Source organism: Marmota marmota, unplaced genomic scaffold (assembly GCF_001458135.2).
Source record: "Marmota marmota marmota unplaced genomic scaffold, marMar, whole genome shotgun sequence".
Lineage (NCBI taxonomy): Eukaryota > Metazoa > Chordata > Mammalia > Rodentia > Sciuridae > Marmota > Marmota marmota.
Window position 1 is genome coordinate 618,440 of NW_026000196.1, and position 20,565 is coordinate 639,004.

Genomic DNA, 20,565 nt, shown 5'->3' on the forward strand with positions numbered 1-20,565 from the left:
GCCCACCCATCTAGCTAGGGCAAAGCAGCCTGGCCTGCCTTAGGAAGCCAACAGACCAGAAGAAACACATGGCTGGAGCCCAGCTTATGGTGTGTAACTACATATGGCTTTCAAAATAACAATGTAACACCAGGATGTTGGGAACCAATGGGTTTTTGTCTAGAAAGATGCATGTACATTTTGGGTGCAGGCCATTTGTAGCCCTTGCTGACTATGTACTTGCACTGCAGTGGTCATGCTGTTGGTCATGCTTAGGCTAAAATCCCACATGCTATCATCCAGGAGGGTCACAGTGAAGTTCATGCTCATAATCTAGCCAGAGAGATCACTGATCCAACGTAGGGAGGGAAAAGTAAACACTTCCAGTAGCAGAACTTTTCAGTATCCCTTAATTGCCCTGTCTCTTGGCTGGTGGGCTCATCCTTCAAGTCACTGCTTTGAGGTCATCTCCTCCAGGAATACTCAAGGTTGAGTGCTTTTCTGCTTTCATGCCCTCCACAGCTGCCAGTGCATCCCTTAGATGAGCTCTCAACCATGCTGACTGCTTAGTTCCTTATCCGTTATTCTCAGTGGACTGTCCAGTGTCTGTCACCCATCTTGCCACACAGGGTATCATATCCAGTACATACTAGCCTTTCATTTTAAATACTTACTTTACAAATAATACATGGACTTCTGTATCAGAAAGGTCTAGGTTCAAACCCTGGGTCTGGCATTCATATGCTAAATGAGTTGGGCCAATTGCTTGACATCTTTGAGCTTCATTTTCCTTATCTGAAAATGTGGATAAGGAACACATTTTTAGATCTAGAAATGAATCAAAATAAAGTACGTAAAATATGTAGCATCATGCATTGGACACAAACAGTTCTCAAAAAATACTAAGTCCCTTCCATTCTTCTTAACTATTTTATGTATTTTTGCCACGATTTTTTGCATTTCAAAGGCAATTCGGTTTATGGATTCTTTCTTATTGCAAACATTTAAGAAGAGCACCTCCCTTGGCAAAAATTTAAGAATTTTTATACTGAAATTTTTTTATCTGTAAATAATATAATCAAGTACCCCCAAATATGAATAGAGAACTAGTCTTTTCTACCCTGCACTGTCCCTGACTGTCACTGAGGTAAGGCTGATGAGAGAAAGTGGAACTGTTTCATTTACAAGCCAGGAAGCCTTGAATGCACAGAAATAAATGTTCATGGGTTATCCATGTTCATCTTACTCCCCTGTTCATTCCTCCCTCCCTCCTTTCTTTCTTCCTTTACTTCTCTTCCTCCTTCCTTCCTTTCTTCCTTCTTTCCTTTATTCTTCCTCTTAGCAAACGCTCATTGAAGCCTCAGTATTCCAAGTAGTTTTCTCAGTAAAGCCTGGGGTAGACATAAATAAGATCCTTGGCCTTAATTTACTCCAGTTTAGGGTAAGTTAGTATGGTATGATGAGCATTGTCATGAGAAATGATGAGCACCAGAGGTAAGCAAAGAAGAGACAGTGACTGAGGAAGTCAGTACCATGGGGCCACATGTGATTAGGGCTTTGAGCATGAGTAGAATCCTCTAGGCACATGACAGAGCACAGGTACAGTAGCATAGAGAAATAACTGCATGTGATATTGGGGGGCAGGTGTCCAGGTGTTGTCATGTGACCAGGGGAAGAGGTAGGGTTACAGAGGCAAGAAGTGGAAGATAAGGCTGGAACAATAGAAGCCACATTAAAAAAGACCCTGAGATTGTGTGCTTGACCTCACAGATGGTGGTCAACCATCCAGCATTTTGTAAGCAGTAGACTCTGCCTTGGGTCAGCACCAGGAGATGTATGGATCTGGGGGGACTGGGTGCAGGCGTACCTTCAGAGCATTGTGTGGCAGTGTGACGGGGGAAAAAGGAGGTAGGAGTTGAGAGTTAGGGTTTTTTTGTTTTGTTTTTTTTTGTTTTTTTTTTTTGGTGGGTGGGAACTTGATAGAACCTCATGATTGGACAAGAGGTGTTGAGAGAGAGGAGACAGTGACAGTCCTGGTCTCCTGCTCTAGGCTATGTGAGGAGAGGAAATGATCACTTGAGGCAGGAAGAATTGAAATTGTCTTTCTACTATTCAGCCATGTGGCCCAGGCACAGACAGATAATGGATCCAAAGCTCAGGAGAAAAACCAGAATGGTAAATACCACCAGAAACCTGATTTTGTCATCCCTAGCTCCTCTCACTCCCATCCTTGGTGCAGCCATTTCAGTTGGCAATTCACAAGTCTAGGCACCTCCTTCTCCATCCTATCCTCAGATTCATCCACTTCTTTCCAGCCTGCTCATGTTCCATAGCTCAAGCAACCATCCTCTCTTGCAAGGATTAGTATAGCAGACTCCTCCTCACTGGTTTCCTTTTCTCTCCTCTTGTCTACTCTATTCCTTTTTTTAACTTCTTTTTCCCTGTCATATTGTCCATTCACCCACTGATACAGTGACCTTCCTGAATTTACAAATCTATGTGTGCTGTGCCCACACTTTAAAATTTTCGGTAGTTCTCTGTTACCCTCAAAAAATTGGTCACACTGGTGGTTACACCTGACCCTGGCTCGCCCTGCAACCTCATCTCTTATCGCCTGCCTAGTTCCATGGTTCTCATCCATCCTGAGCTACCTGTGGAAACCTGGATGGGGTCATCCTCTTTCACCCTTAGGCCTTTAAACCTATCCTTGTGTCTGGAATTCTTTACAAGGCCTACACCCAGTTAGCTAGTCATTTCTGAGATCTCTGCAAAGCCTTTTCTCTTCGCCATGACTAAGTTAGGTACCCTCTGAGGGTTCTTATCCTTTTTCTGGAAACCCTTTAATAGCAGCTCTCCTCTGCAGAACTTGTGCTCACTCCTCTCCCAACCATGCTGGAAGGTGCTCAAGATAGAAGCATTCTTGTTCTCCAGTGTGTACAGTGTCACACGGAGCCTGTGTCATCACGGGTGCTCATGAAACATTTGCCACATGATAAGTGAGAGGTCAGTTCATGGAATAGAAAAGGTTCCTCCCAGCTTTCCTGCTGATGGGAGAGAAGGAATCCCATAAGGGATAGTAGAACTAACATCAACAGCAGTCATGGAAGTCAACAAAATATTACCAAAATGAGTAGCAGTATGTTGAATATTTGAGAATGATTGAGAAGAATGAGAACTCTGAATGCCTGTTGGATTGGTTGTGGCAATGCATAATCGTGTAGCGAGTGACCAGGGCTCAGCAATATAGACACACAGCTGTCAGGAAGGGTTGTAGACATTGAATCATGATGGGCAGTGTTCAATAGGAGACCTCGTTGGAGCAGCATCCCAGAGCAGACCTGAAGGCAGTTATTTCCTTCAACACCCGAGGACATTCCACAGCCTGCCTGGTGCATCCCACAGCAGAGGTGGCCACTGTGTTCATCCATCTTCCCACCAAGCAATGGTAGACCAGATTGTGTCTAGCCTCTGAGGCTCTAGAATGGGACTGGTGCCTGTCAAGTGGGAATCCTAGCTGCTCATTTAATTTGGCACAGTTGTGAACCAGGCCTGCTCTCTACCCACAGCCAATTCTAGACTTTTTTTTTTTTTTAAGTACTGTGAATTGAACCCAGGGATGCTGTACTACTGAGCTACATCCCCAGCACTTTTTATTTTATATATTGAGACAGGGTCTTGCTATGTTTCCCAAACTGGCCTTGAAATTGCAATTCAACAGCAAATTATTCCTTTTAGAGTTCCTTCTGGTCCTTGAGTTCAGTTTGGGAGTCTTGGGAAAAGACATTTCAGATTGCCAGATGCCCTCTATACACAGTAGACTCCATTCCCTGTTATGCTGAGCCAACCGTTCTCATCATGCACAATTTGAAAACCGCCAGTGGTTAAGGTGTTAAAGGGAGGTTACATGATTTATTAAAGCCCTTTACATCTCAGGCATTAAGTACACAGATGTGTGTAAGAGAGGAAGAGAGAGAGATTCTTCTCCCTGGATCTCACCTCAGATTAGCCAGGCACCCCTGGTAAGGATGGGTAGGTGAGTTTTGTCAAAAGTCAGGATGGCCACTGGAAAGAGCAAGATAGGGCAAAATAGAACTGGGCACAGTGACAGACACCTATAATCCCAGAGATTTGAGAAGCCAAGGCAGGAGGATTACAAATTCAAGACTGGACAACTTACTGAGATCCTGTCTCAAAAAATAAAAAGGACTGAGGGCATGGCTCAGTGATAACGTGGCCCTAGGTTCAGTCCCCAGTACCAAAAAGAAAAAAAATAATAATAATGAGCTCAGTTCAGAGCTTGACAAAGCACCACTGTCTCCACACTGTACAATGTCACTGAATAATTTGACACTGATGGTGGCAAGGGGGGTTCCTAAGGTTTGAGATCTGCCTTCAGATAACTTTTTTAAATGGTATTCTTTCAGGCTGGTGTTGTAACTCAGTGATGGAACATTTGCATAGCATGTGTGGGACCCTGGGTTCAATCCCTACCTAGTACTATAAAAAAGAAAAAAGGAAGGAAGGAAGGAAGAAAATGAAAAGTGTAATTTTTCTTAAGAATTCTCTTTGGGTAGGCTGGGGTAGTTGAGCTCAGTAGTTGAGCGCTTGCCTCGTATGCATGAGGCATGGATTCAATCTTTAGCACCACATAAATAAATAAATAAATAAATAAATAAATAAATAAATAAAACAAAGATATTGTGTTCATCTACAACTGAAAAAAAAAAATGGGGGAGCTGGGGATATAGCTAAGTTGGTAGAGTGCTTGCCTTGCATGCATAAGGCCCTGGTTTTGATCCCTAGCACCATCAAAAAAAAAACAAAACAGAATTCTCTTTGGTTGAATCTTTAAAATGATTTAGAGAAAATTCTGCTTATTTTCAGTTTTCCTGTTGAGTATTTTTAGTAAACTGTAGCAGGAAGCAAAGTGGCTCTCATTTATAAAGTAATTTGCTGATTCCACAGAGGAGCTTTATCTTCCCATCTGAGCAGTGCCCAAATTCCTTCCTTCTTAAACAAACTAAGAAATATTAAGATGCTGAGGAATACTTGACAGAGAGCCACAGAGAATGGGACGGGGTGGCTCTGCCCTGCAGCAGGACCAGTGGTACAGCTTGGTGAATGTGAAGACAGCTGTGAGGTGAGCCTCTTCCCTAGTAGGCCAGGTGAGAGAGCAGCCCATGAACAGAGGGGAGTCCAGGAATCTAGAAGGCTGCATCTGCCTTCACATGCTAGGGAGAGGAACTCTCCAGCCCATGCTGCTGGTTGCAAATGTGGCTGGAATCCAGATGAGCAGCTTCATGAGCAGCCACAACAGAGCAAAGGGCTCCAAGGCTTGGAGCACCCAGTCATCTGGGAGGTGCTTTCCATGGAGAACCACACCCCAGCCAAGCCCCTGCACCATTCTGCAGAGGCCCCATGCCTTTCACCCATTTATCTTGCTGTCTGTCAGTCAGAGAAAGAAAGATGGGAGAAGAAACATGTTCCTAGGAAGGTGGGGCCCTTGGAGCTGGAGTGGTTCTTAAGTCTCATGAAACCAGGGATGACTTTTAAAGAAGTGTCCTGTACGTCGGCTCTTTCAGCTGAGAGTGGACAAAGTAGCGGGCAGTTCCAGGGGAGGCCCTCAGAAGTCTGGTCACAGTGGCAGAGCCAGCACCACAGCCAGCAGAGCGGTGAGCAGCACTCCCACCAGCAGCCCGGTCAGACTGAAGTGTTCCAGGTAAATCGAGCGAGCACCGCCTTCTCGTAGGTACCGGCGCCTTCTCTCTGCTTCCTTTCCCCCTTGGTCTCTGCCGCACCACCGCCCACCCGCTAGCCAGTGTGAGTTCTGGCCTGGCCTGGGGTTAGAAGGGGGTCCAGGAGTAGAAGGTCCCATCCTGTCCAACCAAAACTGAGATGCACTCAGGGAGGCGAAGGGGCCTTTGAGCTGAGGAGGAGGGGCCTTTGAGCAAAAGGGGAGACTACAATTAGAGATTCCTCCCTGCCCCAGCTCAGAGCTGCCCAAGAGAGGTGCATAGAGTAGAAAGCTAATGAGGGTTGGCCCTAGTGCTGGGTCCATTTCTCCCCTGCGAGCTTTCCTCACCTTTGGCTGTCCTACCTGCTCCTCACCAGCCTATACCCAAGATAGGAGGACGTCCCTCTCCAGGACCTTGCCCCAGTGCCAGGCTGGCCCTGGTTCAGCTCTCCTCTTGGTTAGGCTAAGGGTGCTGCCCACTGGCTAGATACCTGAAATCCTTTCAGTTCCCTACTACCAGTTCTCTGGGCTCCGCTTTCAGCCAGAATAGTTTTCATGGGAGGTTCTGAGTGCATTGCTTCCCCCTTCACCTGCAGTGAGGTCCATCCCACCAGATCCTTGCAACCAGAACCCAGGCATCTCCAGTGGGGTCATAAAGCCCTGTTCTGTCCTGTCCTGGCTGCAAAGCAGGGCTAGGTGCAGGAACCATAGCATGGGAGGCTATGCTCAAGAGTCAATGCTCCATTTACTTCACCCTCATCCCAAGCTTCTTTCCAACCAGGTCAAGAAGTACCCTCACAGACACAGATCTAGAGCCCAGGTATTGATGAGGTTTCCACAGAGGCAGCATACTATTCAGTGTGCAGAGGAGTGCCTAACCAACCCTTCCCTTGAGTCCCCTTATCTACCACGACAGCCCTTCTTCCTCCTTCTGTAAGGCATTTGCCCATCTATACCTCCTAGCAGAAAACAGAATTTCCTAATGGTGGTCTTCAGGGTCACACTGTAAAAAGAATTCTTGGTCAAATAAGTTTGCAAAACACTGGTTAAACAAAATTTAACACTGGTTAAACAAAGTTATTCAATTTCTTTCTTACAGGACTTATCAGAACCTTTATTATACCAATGAGGACTGTGGATTTCTAGGAGATAGACAAAGTATGCCTTGTTTCCCAAACTTATTTGTCCACAGAATTCTTTTCTCATGCAGCATTATATGAGCTGGGAACTTAACAACACAACAGGACATATCCCATAAGGAATTGAGATGTTGCTACTCCTGTATCCTAAATGGGTAGTCTGAGGTCCAGAAGACTTGTTTAAGCTAAAGTCTGCTACACACGGTGAATACAGGCCGCAGATCTCTCCACTCACTCTTAAGTTTCATAGCGTTAGTCACATTTTGACCACCTGTACTTGCTTGGTGCCAGGCTGGGTTGTCCCCACCAGTTGGGGCTCATGCCCACCCTGTGTCCCTGGCTCCGTGTTACATGTATAAAAGTTGAGTCCTACTGCTGTTTACCAGCTGGCATGGCAGCTCCCTGGGGAGGACAGTTTCCTAGGGTCTCAGACATTTGAGTATCCCTGCAGAGCATCCCTTGGAAGGTTGGGGAATACTCCTGAGCTGTCCATTAGAGAGACAGCTGTGAGGGTGAGTGGCAGGCTGGGCTCCTGGGACGTACACAGTCCACGGGCAAAGAACCTGACTGCCCCATGGCTTTCTTCTCTTCTCTTCTCTTCTGCAGGACATGCTGCCAATGCCAGGAGATCCCACCCAGGGGACTGGCAACTATAATATCGAAGACTTTGCTGACCTGGGCATGTTCCCACCATTTTCTGAGTAACTGCGGGCAGAGCGAGGCTCCCACTGTAGAGTGCTACCCACGCCGTGACACCAATGCCCATGTGAATGGGACCCCCCTAGCCTGGCTTGCCCTGATGCAGGACCCCTCACCAAAAGCACCCCACCCCCACATACCCTAGGCACAGCATCGCTCAGCTCTAATCCACAGCCATGGCTTCTCGGCCACGGACCAGGGGCCCTGCTTTTAGATGTTAGGGAACCCATTGTATTTATTGTATTTTATCTGTGTGTGCTTAGAAAGTGAGCCTATTGGGTCCTTAAATTCAGTTGTGAATAGTCTCTTAATAGATAATTTACACACATAAAAAGTTCAGTCAATGCCTAGAGCGACTAGCACACCATCACACCTGCTGGGGGTGCTGAATCACATTATGTCTTGCTTTTCACTACTGCTGACTGGGTGGGACTTGGGGGGCGGGGGGTTGGAAGAAGAGGCCAGCAGGATGCAGAGCCTTTGTTCCATGCACTGGAGCCAAGTGGCACAAGGATGCAGAGGTGGATGCCCTTCAGCTCTGCTAATCTGTCTATGTGTCCATTGTGCTGTGGGACATATTTACTTTGTGCAGTGAGACATGAACTATCTGTCCTAATGAATGTGTCCTGCCTCGTGTCTGTCATGTGTGGCCAGGGTGAGTGTATAGAATCCAAAGTCTATAGTAAGCATGAGAACTGAAGTGAGTGGCCCCAGTCTCCAAGCTCAGGAGCATCCTGATGGGAAGATGATCATCCTGGGGCCCAGGAGCTGGCCTGACCAGCAGGACTCAGCAGGCTAGCTCTTCAGTAGTGTCACCAGGAGCCAGGGCTGGGGACCTGCTTACCTTAATAGGTCAGTTCTTGGTCCACCTACCTACTGCAGATCCAAGCCCTTCCTAGAGGAACTAGCCCCTGTCCTCCTTTCAGAGCCTCATAGGAGTGCTTGTCCTTCCTACTTGTCCTGAACACGTGCTTCTAATTCCATGTAGCTGTCTCCAGCCCGACTCCATTGGGAGAGGGAGCTTGTCCCCACCCAAAAACTGCAGGGAAGCACACCTTGAGGTCACAAAGGCATACAGGTGTGGATGGCAGGGGCAAGATGCCCAGCCTCCTCAGGTCTCATGCCACATTCTGCTCAGTGACCTGGAGGAGGCTTGGGACCACCACCCCCCTTTGTGTGGAGAAATGCACTCTGGACCACTTTCCTCCTGGCCACCTGAGCCTCTGTCCTCTGCTTGGCAGCAGGTACAGAAGTACTTTGGGATAGACATGATACAGATCTGTGAGGCAGAAGACTCAGACTCTGGTTCTGGTTCCAACTCTGATTCTGCCACATGTCCACAGGTCCTGAATTCCTCTGATTGTCTCAAGACAAGAATATGATCTGACTTCTAGAAGTTTCTACTTGGGTAACCCCTTAACCCAGAGTCCCTGGCTTACTGTGTTTTACTCAGATTTGAGAAGATGAGTTTAGGACCCCATCCCCCCACTTTCACGTTCCTCTACTTCCTCCCCTACCCTTTACATGGACAAGGACTCCCTTAGTTTCCCTCATTTTCTTCTTTTCCTATCCATCTTTTCTAATCCCCATCCATCAGCCCACTGATGCCTACGTGAGAGAGAAGTCACACAAGGCTGCAGATGCAGGGACCCACCTTGTGAGAAAGCCCTGGAGTCTCTCCTGTAGCCCCTTAGGAACCTCTCACAGGTACTGCTTAGTTTTACAAATGCTCAGAAACAACCCAAGTGTCCCTACCCATTGATTCTGGTGTTGGTTCTAGGCTGCCTGAGAGCAGAGTAAACCCAGTGTGCAGGAAAGAGCCAAGGAGAGAATTGCTCTGGTACTTTGAAGATCCTGTTTTATACAGCAGCCTGTCTGGCATCCAGGGAGATCCATGTGCCCTGTGTTTCTACTGAACTTCACCTGGAAAGCCCAGTATAACCCAGTAGAATGCCCTTTACCAGTAACCAGCCTTGGTTTCAAGACTGATGGAGCCCTGATTTTATGGTTTCTACAGCAGCTCTTTCCCTTTTGTAGTTGATGGTGAGTGGTCCTGAATGTAGGTGCATGAGGAGCTGGCTCCAACCCAGAGGCTTCCCTGCAGCTGGGGAAATAAGAGGTGCCTGACACTCAGAGAGCCCTAACAGGACCAGCCCAGAACAGTTGTCCCTCTGTGCTACCTACCTGCTATCCCCCTCTGCCCTAACAACATCAAGCTTGCCCTGGCAGTGGGCATGATTGTCTCCAAAAAAAGACACAAAAATAGCTTTTGAAGCAAAATGTTTCTCAATGGCATGAAAAATAGACTTCATGTGGCCTTTGGCTTGTGACTTTAGGAGTTTAGGGATCTTGTGTTTTCTTTTGCCTTCTGTTTTTTGGAGGGAAGTCAGAGACTTTTCTCAGGTGCCCACCAGAGGTGAACACCTTGGCCATGACTGTTTCTTGGCACTGAGGGGACATTGAAGAAATAAAAGGACCCTTCCTCCAGGTGACCTTGCTTCTATTTTTCTCCCTTGACTAAGAATTTAGGGGACTGCCAACTCAGTTTTTAGTCCTATGAGGTGAACAGGGAGCATCACGATTGGATAGAACCATACTTCCCTTCTCAGCAGATTTGCTGCTAGCCTTTCCACTTACTTTCCTTAGCTAAGCAAGCAATAGGTTTTCCATAGAAGGGGGCCATGTAGTGACCTCCTAATCTGCTGCAAGGGCACAAATGCAGTTTTACTGAGACTCCACCAAGACTGCACAGGTGACTTGTGGGAGTGGCCAAGAATGGTTCTAGAATATTCTGCCTGAGTGTCACTCCTTCCTAGCTTTGCTTTTAGTGTTGGTTTCAGGGAGCAAGAGAGCCATTACAAACAGCCACCTTCTCTACTTTCTAACACATCTAATTCAACCTTTTTTTAATTTCAGGAATAGTCAATGTTGCAAATAGCAGAGATGGAGAGATTATGAAAGTTAATGGAATTTACACCAGGGAGATTAAATGTTCTGTGTCAATGAAGCAACTGTGTGTTCCCCAGATTACAGGTATTGGTGCACCTAGTTAGTTGGTTTAACCAAGAGATGAGGCAGACCCCAGGAAAATTAGTTGCTCTTTCCCTGACTGCAGTGTTTTACCCAACTAATGAGCTCTGTGAAAACAGAGATCATTCACCTGTCTAGGCCACCTGCTCCTTAACAGTCATGACCTGCCCCATAAACAAGAGCAAGCCTGTTACCCAACAGCTCTAGCGGTGACAAGTCAGACTAGAAAATCCCTTTGTATTATCAGAAAGGTGTTTGGTCATTAAGTTGCTGTGTCCTAACTTACCTGTTGCTAGTGAATCCTGTGCACTGAGGAGCCATGAGCCACCTTGCTGTCCACTTCCTCCTTTACTGCCTGGACCCTGAGAAGCTTGAAGAGCCTTACTTGAGGGTGCAGGCACATTGTCACATGTAGGTGTGTGCCTGGGCCTTGTGGCCAGAGCTGGTTTTATGGCCAATCAATCAGCCAAAGTCTGTGGGGCACTGACAAAAAAAAAAATGGGGTTTTCAAGACTGCGCAGAAATGGGTGGCTCATTTCTAACAATCTATTTCCTAAAAAAAAGATTCCACAAGCAGGCTTCAGTGGACATTAAGCACTTAATCATCTCTCCTTTAACCTTTCTTCTTATGGATGTGAACTGTGCTGTGGGTAAATCATTTGTATTTCTTGAATGTTCTCTATGACTAACAGTTATTAAGTTGGTTGTGTATATGTATAACTAATGTAATTGCCTTTTAAATTTTCATTACAATAAAAATGACTTTGCTCTGAACAACCCATGGCCCAGGCCAGCTTTGCATTGAACTTCTCACAGAACCTGCCTCTTGGAGTTCAGGGATATCTTGCAGCACACCTCGTCCCTGGAGCTGTGTTGTGTCATGGTCCTTCAACCGTATGCAGTGTGTGTATGTTAAAGAGCCATCCTTTGAGAGGTATAGCCACATAGGATAGAAAGGGAAACTAATAATCCTTGAGCTTCTGTGTCAGGTAAGGCTCTCTAGAAGCTTTTTTGTACATGTTATTTGCTTAATCATTACAGATTTATGATATGTGGTTACCATTCCTAGTTTGTAGAAAACCAAGACTCAGAGAAGTTAGTTGACATATCCAAGAACACAGGAAGGCAATGGTAGAACCAGGATTTGATCTTGGGTCTCACCACAGAACCCTGTGTATGTGTGTATGTGTTTGTGTCCCTCTTCAAACACTCTTACTTTTTTTTAAATCTTCACAAAATTAAGTTAGTATTTCAATATACTCAAACCCTTAATAAATACTTAAAATTCTAATTTTTCTCTGCTAATTTTCAAAGATGCAAACTAAAATCACTTGAATACTTTTCTGTCAAACACCTATTATTTCTAATTTTTTTAACAGCTTTATCAGTCTGATAGTGACACAAAATAAGCTGCACATATTTAAAGTGTACACAGGAGACAATTTTGTGACCTTGAACTGAGTAGACTTCTCAGAGGCTACACCAAACAGTTTCTTATAAAGCTAAGCATCCATTCATAATATGACCTACCTTTACCTTTTCTGTAGCTAATCTCTAGGAAAATATAAAATCAAATTATAGAAGGTTTTCTTTCTTTTATTTCCTTTTTTTTTTAATTTTGGTTACAGGGGATTGAACATAGGGGTGCTTAACCACTAAGCAACATCCTCAGCCCTTTTTATTTTTCATTTTGAGACAGGGTCTCAATTGCTTATGATCTCACTAAGTTGCTGAAGCTGGCATCAAATTTTGAGATCCTCCTACCTCAGTCTCCTGATTTGCTGAGATTACAGGTGTTCGCCACCATGCCCAGCTAGGGAAATATCTTAAACCAGGCATGGAGATAATGAACCATGAAGTAAAATGTTGATAATCTTGAACTCAATTTTAAAAAATGGTTGAAGTGATGGTGATGGTGCACTCCTGTAATCCCAGCCACTTGAGAGATTGAGGCAGGAGGATCCCAAGTTAAAGGCCAGCCTCATCAAGTTAGCAAGACCTGTCTCAAAATAAAAAAGGACTGGGAATATAGCTCAGTAGTAGAGCACCCCTGGGTTCAATCCCCAGTTCCACTCTTCCTCCCCCCCAAAAAATAGTTCTCAAAAAATGTGAAAGAAAGTAATTTAACTGGTAGAAAATTTGCAATTTATGAACCCAGCAGTAGTATTCAGAATACTAAAATTCAATTAATTCCTAAAAATGAATTAAAAATACAACAAAATAGATAAATGATCAAAGTATTTGAATTTCCAATTCATAAAAACTCAAAAATAGACATTAACTGTAATAGAAGAGACTGAATTTTACTGGTAATTAAGGGAAATGCAAAATTAATATTAGATAGCTGCTTATGTCCCTAAGATCAATTCAGTCTGCACATGGGATTGGCAGGGCTTAAAGAAACAGGTGCTGTCTTCCCCAGCTGGTGGGAAAGAGACAACTACTCTGCAGCACATGAGGCAACATCCAGAGATGCCAAAGCCATACCAACCCTGTGCAGCAATTTCAGCTCCACATATCTATTCCAGGAAACTTCCCACATATACATAAGGAGACAGATAAAAGGATAGTCCTTGCTCTGTTGGTAATAGTGAGAAACCAGAAAACTGTCTCCACTTCAGTGGAGAAATGAATGAACTGGGATTTAGTCATCTGAAGGAATCTAGTAGAGCACTTAAATGGTCTAGTTGTAGCATGCAAAAATTCTGAACAATGTAGCACTGAGTCTAAAATGCCATGCGTATTTTTGTAGCCCAAAGCAATAATGTATTTTATTCTCTAAGTTGATAGGTATATACTAAAAGAAAGGTGAAAAAAAATCATAGGTGGATATATGCTACTGGAGAATGGCTATCCCTTGGAAGGAACAGATGGAACAGCTTGGATGGCTGAATTACTTTAAACACATTAAGAAAGGGGGAAGGGGTAATTGATTGAAAATAAAGTGAATTCAACAAGTAACTGTGATTATAACAAAATGTTAAATAGCAGTGATGAGCGTATATTTTTCTCAAAGTTACTATTTAATGGAAATATTCAATAATTAAATATAAATTAATATAAATCAGAAAGCAGATACTGAAACTCAAAGAGAAGTGCACATTACAGTCACAATGACATTTCTCACCCCCAATGGATTGATAAAAATGAAAATGCACATGAAGGGATTATTTTTGCTTATTTTTGGTTAAAAAAAATATATATATATATAAATTTTTACAATTGATTTCAAGAGTAATGTGGCAATATTTACTAAGTTAAATAAAATCATATTTTTGGTTCAAATTTCCAACATCTAGATATTCTCTCAGTGAAATATATATATAAAAGAATGTTTATTGTTCAATTTTGTAGTGGGGAAAATCGTAAATTAAATTAAAGCCACTGATTTTAAAAAAATAAAAGATGAAAAATTGCAGAATACCATTATCACCATTTACCTCAGTAGAGTAATAAACAAAAGCAATAATCAGAAAAGTATAAATATATTAATCTGTTTAGCTAAAACATGAAAGCACATTATGTCGATTCATTTGTGAGTTTGTTGGTGGTATATGTGCATACACATGTACATATAGAAAATGTATAAAATATTCACATTAGGCTACATTTGGAGAGGAAAAACTCACAAGCTGAGAGAGTAAGCAAAAATGAAAATAAGCGTAAATATAATAACAATGCATTCATATAAAATTATTTGGGTTCATTTATATGCATAAAAGATGTATGAAAAATATTTTCGGGGTAGTCTCCACATCTGAAATGAATTTCCTTCCATCCTTGTAACTTTTAATACAACTTATCTCCAGAAGAATATATATTACCTGTAAAATCATAAAAAGTAATAAAATTGCCTGCCAGAAAAGAGAAAATAAATAAATGATTAGTCACTGTACATTCAAATGCCACAATACATAGGAATTTAGATGCATAGGGGTACAAAAGAGGAATATGCCCTTGAGAGATTAAGTTGCTCCAGAGCTGGACAATCCTGTGACAGATGGAAAGGTGAGCAAATTGCAGAACAGGGACACAGGGAGAAGTACTTGCCATGACCTGAGCTGATTTACCTGGGTTTACCTGGGGTTCTCTAATTCTTACAATAAACAGCTAACCAAAGAAATATCTTGTACGTAGATGAAACAATCATATAGTCATTATTCTTATTTTATTTATTTATTTATTTATTTATTTATTTATTTATTTATTTATTTTGGTACAGGGGATTGAACCCAGGGCACTTAACAATCCAAGCCATATCCCCAGCCCTTTTTATATTTTTATCTTGAAACAAGTTCTTGCTGAGTTGCTGAGGACCTAACTAGGTTGCTAAGGCTAACTTTGTACTTGCAACCCTCCTGCCTCAGCCTCCTGAGCCTTTGGGATCACAGGCATGCACACCATGCCAAGCTCAGTCATTATTTTTAAAGTGGAGAATATAGAAAAATATAAAGAATAAAAAATATTATATCCCAATTCATTCTTATGAGGGAGGTGAGGAATCAAGTACCAGGGTGAGGGAAATGCTTTCCTTGCTCAGAATTCAAAGGGGGTGGGGAAGATAAAGAAACTGGAACAACCAGCATTCTCAGGTGCTAATTACACTTCTTCACTCTCTCCCAGCCTCTCCTCCGGAGAGGGTGAGTTTCCTCATCCTCCACTGGGAAAAGTAATACTCCCTATTATGTGGAGCAGGAGACTGGTAGGATTACTTCTGCACATCTTCTCAAACATGTCTGGTCATTAAACACTCATATGGTAACTATCACCTTCTGTGCACAGTCCTGGGGTTGAGGTGACACAAGGAGACCCAGCACACCCCCCCTACCACCAAGAGGAGTGTTCCACCACTAGAGGAGAGAGACAGGCCACCTGAGGGTGACTTTCTGGCATGTGCTGGTTTGAGGTAGAGGGCACCTACCTTGTGCTGACAGAAAAGAGGGAAGAAGATATCCAGGAAGGGATGAGAAGCTCAGGAACTTAACCTAATCACAACCTCATGGTGGTCCCAGATGGGGTCCATTATAATAGAATCTACCCACTAGGCTCACAGCTTGTTGCCTCAGCTTTGCAGAAGTCACTTAATATGGTTCCCATCTCTAAGCTCAAAACCGTCATAAATCATGACACCCATACAACCTCTCAGTAGGACACCAGAGTGAAATGCCTGGAATGCAGCCTGCCTCTGGTTCTACAGCCATGGCCTCTCAACCCCTAATTCTTTCCACAGACTTTAGTTAGAGTCAAATACAAAGCCAGAAATAAAGGAATGTGGCCTGATGCTGAAAAGGCAGGGAAAACACTTCACCACAGTGATTTATCAGCATGCGAGCAATCTCTCATCCACATGTTACTGAAAGCTCCATCCTTGTCCCCAATGCCAATCCAATAATGAGGACACAGCTTTATGAAAAAGTAAAATAGAAGTTTTATTGCTTTGTTAGAAAAGAAGAAACACACTGAACTCCTTTCCCAGAGGCTGTGATTCTGCCCATCATCAGAAGTGGGGTGTAGGGAGGTGATTCAAAGGCTACATTCCTTGTGTTCTGTCAGGAGTTGTAATTCACTTGTTAATTTGGGAGACAGTCATTGCTTAAGTCTTCTGGTGTTATCCCAAATTACTTAGTTTCTGTGGTGGGTGTATACTCAAGGACACGTAACTCTGCCTAGGATGGGGAAGAAAGGTCATGTTTCCCGTGAGATTAGGAAGGGAGAAGGAAGAGAAGAAAGAGAAAGAAGCATGTCCATTTTAAAAATAAAGTTGCAGAGGCAGAGCAGCAAGGGCTACATTCAAAGCATAAAGTGGACCACTATTACACACAGGCTCCTTGAGCTAAGAAAAATGTCTACTCATTTTTTCTCATGAACTCTCCACACCATCAAATGGCTGCCCTATTTCCCTTGTGGCCATGTTTGGGTTTAAATTGGGTCTTCTGAGAAATGTGGTTGCAGGGCTCCCAGCAGAAGAACTCACAAAGCTACCAACTTGGTGAGGAGCCAGGATCCCAAGTGCTAAGGAGATGCCAGATAGGTAAAGTTATCCTAGGTTCACTCTCCACAGACAGAATGAGGTGTCAATTTGAGACATGGAAGTTTCTCTTCTTAGGTAATGGAGGGAGAAAGACTTCTGTTCAGACTTCTGTTCAGGCATGAGCTGACAGGGAGACTGGGCCAGCTCTTCTGGAAGTAGGACAGAAGCAGAAGAAAATGATTCAGGTTTGGTGCTGAAGAAACTTTTAGTGAAGATCACCTCAGACTTTCAGTTCATGGGTTTATGCTTAGCATATAGCATAGTACATGGCACAAGACTGATGGTCTTGAAATGATCAGGAATTCATTTTACCTGCCAGGACACTGTTCCATTGTCCATGTTTACAGTGAGTTCACAATGACTGGTGGCAGCTTGAGAAAGATTTCTTGATAGATCTCAAACCCAAACTCTGTGCTGGCTATGGGCAAGCAAACCTGTGTTTTTATTTCTGTCTCTTTCAAGGAATATAATAAGGAAGCAGACAGCTGGGTGGAGACAGCTGGCATTTGGTAATGATGAAAATAGGCTGAACTCAAGAGGGTAGGCAGAGGGTAAAGAGAGAGGACCAAGGTCACAAAAATGTGGGACACACTGACTCAGTTCTGGAGTTCTGGAGATTTACCCCTGGTGAAACTATCCAGAGAACTACTTTTCCTCTTAAGTTTGTGGCGTGGTGGAGCATGAGGTTGTTCAGGGAGTAGACAGAGAGGTGGGGTGGCCTTCATCTAAATTGAATCCTCGCATTCAAAAAGGATTCCTAAAGAGAAACAGGGAAGAGTTGAAAAGCAATGGGTAAAGAGGCAATTCCTGCCTCCTGAGAAGACAGAAGACAGCCCAGGCAGATGGCCTGAAGATAAACAGGAAATGGAAGGAAAGTGGAAGACCAGGCTGTGTGACTGGAGCCAAGATGGAAATGCTGGCCCTGAGTGTATCTGGGGCCCACAGATCCTGTAGACAGCACAGATCCAGGACCCAAGGGAGCTTGGCCTCATTATGATGTTTGACATTGATGAGGAGGTTAGGGTCATAGGGAGGGTTGAGAGAACGTGGCCTGCTGAGCAAACCACAGAGGTCCTGTGCCTCTGGTCCTCTTGTGGGAAGAACATGTCAGCCCTTGGGCCACTTTCACACTCACCAGCTCTCTCTTTGCTTTTACTCTCAAGTACCAGAATCCAAGTCTCTTCATCAAAGGACTGTCCTCAGGCTACAAAATCCTACTTTGCCAAAGCACACAGAGTCAGAGAATGTCACAACCCACAAGAATAGTTCCTTGCCAACCACTCAAGGGTGCAGGGGGATTAAGACCTCTTTTCCTGATGAGGGCATCTATAACTTGTCACTTATATTTTCTCCAGAGCATCCCTGTGGGACTGAGCTAGGGTTATCCCCTGTGGAAATATTACTTTCTTAATACTGTTGATAGTGACTAAATCATGCTTAGTTCTCTTTCCATTTAGTCCCATTTCCTGAGGTGAGGTGTCCCTGGAACCCTCCTCAGGATTGTGGCCAGCTGTCCTGAGCTTCCTATGAGTTTGCATCTTCTGCAGAATTTGGGGATGGACATGGGGATGGAAGTGACTTCTCAACTTTTCCTGGAAACCTTTCTCACGAAATCACTTTCACATACCATGTTTTTTCTCAGATAACACTTCTGAAGAACCCAACCTCTGACAGTGCTTTTGAAACAAACACAAACATTTCTATGTAGTTCCCTCTATGAAGAAGAATGATTTTTTTAAAAGCTATGAATATAAAGAATTTAATCGTTACTTTTCAATAAAAATAAGTAAATTTTCACAATATTTGGTACTGTAGATGTGGGCAGGACTTTGTCTTAAAGATACCTATTTTTCCCAAGACTTGGGAGGGCAACCTATCCCCATTTACCTGGGACTTTCCTAGTTTTTACAGCGAAAGTCCCACATTCCAGGAAATGCCTTCAGTCTCAGGAAAAGTAGGACATTTGGACATTGTTCTCGGACCCCAACACTCTGTTGCCAGGGAAGGCAAAACCCTGGCAAGAAAGGAGGAAGCAGATAGGATTTTGCCAGACCACAGAGCTTGTATGGGGTTTCAGTGATAACTGAGCCCACGTTCTCAGATGTCGGAAAGGGGTCCAGAAGTTTAAAAGAATTTCACTTCCCAGAAGCCTTAGCAAGAGAGGAAATGTTCACTCAGCAGGAAAGACCAACAAGGCCAAGTACCAGACCCACAGAAATCCCACACAAGGCTGAGGAGTTCTCCACATCAGATTCAATTCTGCAGACAGTGACCCGAACCTGAGAAACCTGACCACATCAAAGAGTGTGTATACTGCCCAGATCCTAATCATAATGGGAGTGGCACCTGAATGCAAACTCAGCTTGGAAGAAAATCCTGAGTCCTTTTGAAGCTAGACCTTTTGAAGAGAACAACATGGCTTCTCCCCTGAGGAAAGCCAATACAAGATCCCTGGTGGTCTCACCGGACCCTCTGAGGCCCTTGAAGAGGACAACCCTGAGGTTGTCCCTGTGGAAGAGAAGAGAGAGGCTCCAGTCAGAGCCTCTCCCTTCTCTGGAGACCATGTCCTGGAGGCCATATCAGAGTAAGCACAGCAAGTTAGTTTACTCAGTCTGCCCCTACAAATTGCCACAAACCTGTTAGCTTAAAACAACAGAAATGTACTCACTCATAGTTCTGGAGACCAGAAGTCTGAAATCAAGGATTTGGCAGGGCTGGTTTCTTCTGGTGGCTCTGACACTGTCCCATGCCTTCTTCCAGTTGCCAGTGATTGCTGGGGATCCCCAATCATTTCTATGTAGTTCCCTCTATGAAGAAGAAGAATGATTTTTTAAAAGCTATAAATATAAAGAATTTAATATTTTTTAATAAAAATAAGTAAATGTTTTCACAATATTTGGTACTGTAGATGTGGGCTGGACTTTATTTTTAAAGATACCGATTTTTCCCAAGATTTGACATTCCTTGGTTTGCAGCTGCCTACCTCCAGCCTCTGCCTATCTTCACATGTCCTTTTTTTTTTTTTTTTATTACATGCCCTTCTTCCCTGTGTCTGTGTCTTAAGTCTTTCCCTCTTTTCTCTCAGGACATCAGCCATTACATATGGCCCACCCTAAATTTAGGATGATCTCAAGATCCATAATGACATGTAATTAAGATTCTGTTTCTAAATAAGATCACACAGGGGTATGGAAGTGGACATGTTTTGGGGTAAACATGTCCAACCCAGGTGAGGCCAAGGAGGGTTCCAGTTGCCAAGTTTTCCATAGAGATATGCAGGAACTCAGATGCTTTATTTCATAAGTGTGGAGGTCCAAACAGAATACTCAGTGTCCAAGGAACTACTAAAAACATCCTTGCTAAGAAGTAGAGGCCAAGGAGCAGCACATGTCCATCTTGCTCAGCACAGTCAGTACAAAGGAATTTGAGATTGGACTCCATGCTGTGCCGGTGGCACTGGCTTTCTCTACTATAAAAATTCTGGAATGTTTCACAAATTCGTGTGTCATCCTTGCACAGGGATCTTGCTAATTTTCTCTGTATGTGCTGAGAAAGCAAACACAGAGCCTATTTTATAATAAAGTCCTGAATATCTACTATCATTTATTGAATGCTGCCCTGAAAGTGAACAACAGAGTCGTTTGGTTCATGTATGAACCATCTGTTAACGTATGGTTCATGTATGTTAAAGTATGGTTTCTATGCAAGACATATTGCTTTTGCAGCATCAAAAAAACTATAAGCAAACCATGGTAAGTTGAGAACCATTCATGCAATGATAGATAAATCTATAAGAATCCTTATTTAGGTGTTTACACAAGCAGGACTGAGTCTTAGAGAATGAATCTGTGACACTCTATACAATTGTCTTAAGAATAAAGGATGGGATCTGTGTGCATTGTCCTTTCTCCACTAAGTGGTCATCATTGATCTCAGTGGTGAGACTTGGAAAA

General features: G+C 43.6%; 1 protein-coding gene and 1 non-coding gene across 12 annotated transcripts in view; one reads left to right on the forward strand and one right to left on the reverse strand.

Annotated features, from left to right (window-relative positions):
• Arnt2 (aryl hydrocarbon receptor nuclear translocator 2) overlaps positions 1 to 11,355 on the forward strand; it is a 174,463-nt gene extending 163,108 nt beyond the window's left edge. For 7 of the 11 annotated variants that reach the window (XM_048790158.1, XM_048790159.1, XM_048790157.1 and 4 more), the window contains exons 18-19: positions 5,562 to 5,724; positions 7,459 to 11,355. In XM_048790158.1, coding sequence (XP_048646115.1) covers positions 5,562 to 5,724; positions 7,459 to 7,696 — 401 coding nt within the window. In that variant the 3' untranslated portion in view covers positions 7,697 to 11,355. Of the gene's footprint in view, positions 1 to 5,561; positions 5,729 to 7,458 lie in introns of all 11 variants that reach the window. The other 4 variants (XM_048790160.1, XM_015492967.2, XM_048790161.1 and 1 more) reach the window with 2 other exon arrangements.
• Positions 11,356 to 20,086: 8,731 nt separating this feature from the next.
• LOC125612537 lies at positions 20,087 to 20,188 on the reverse strand. Its single transcript, XR_007342958.1, has one exon. It is a non-coding gene; the product is annotated as a U6 spliceosomal RNA (small nuclear RNA).
• Between the last annotated feature and the right edge of the window lie 377 nt (positions 20,189 to 20,565).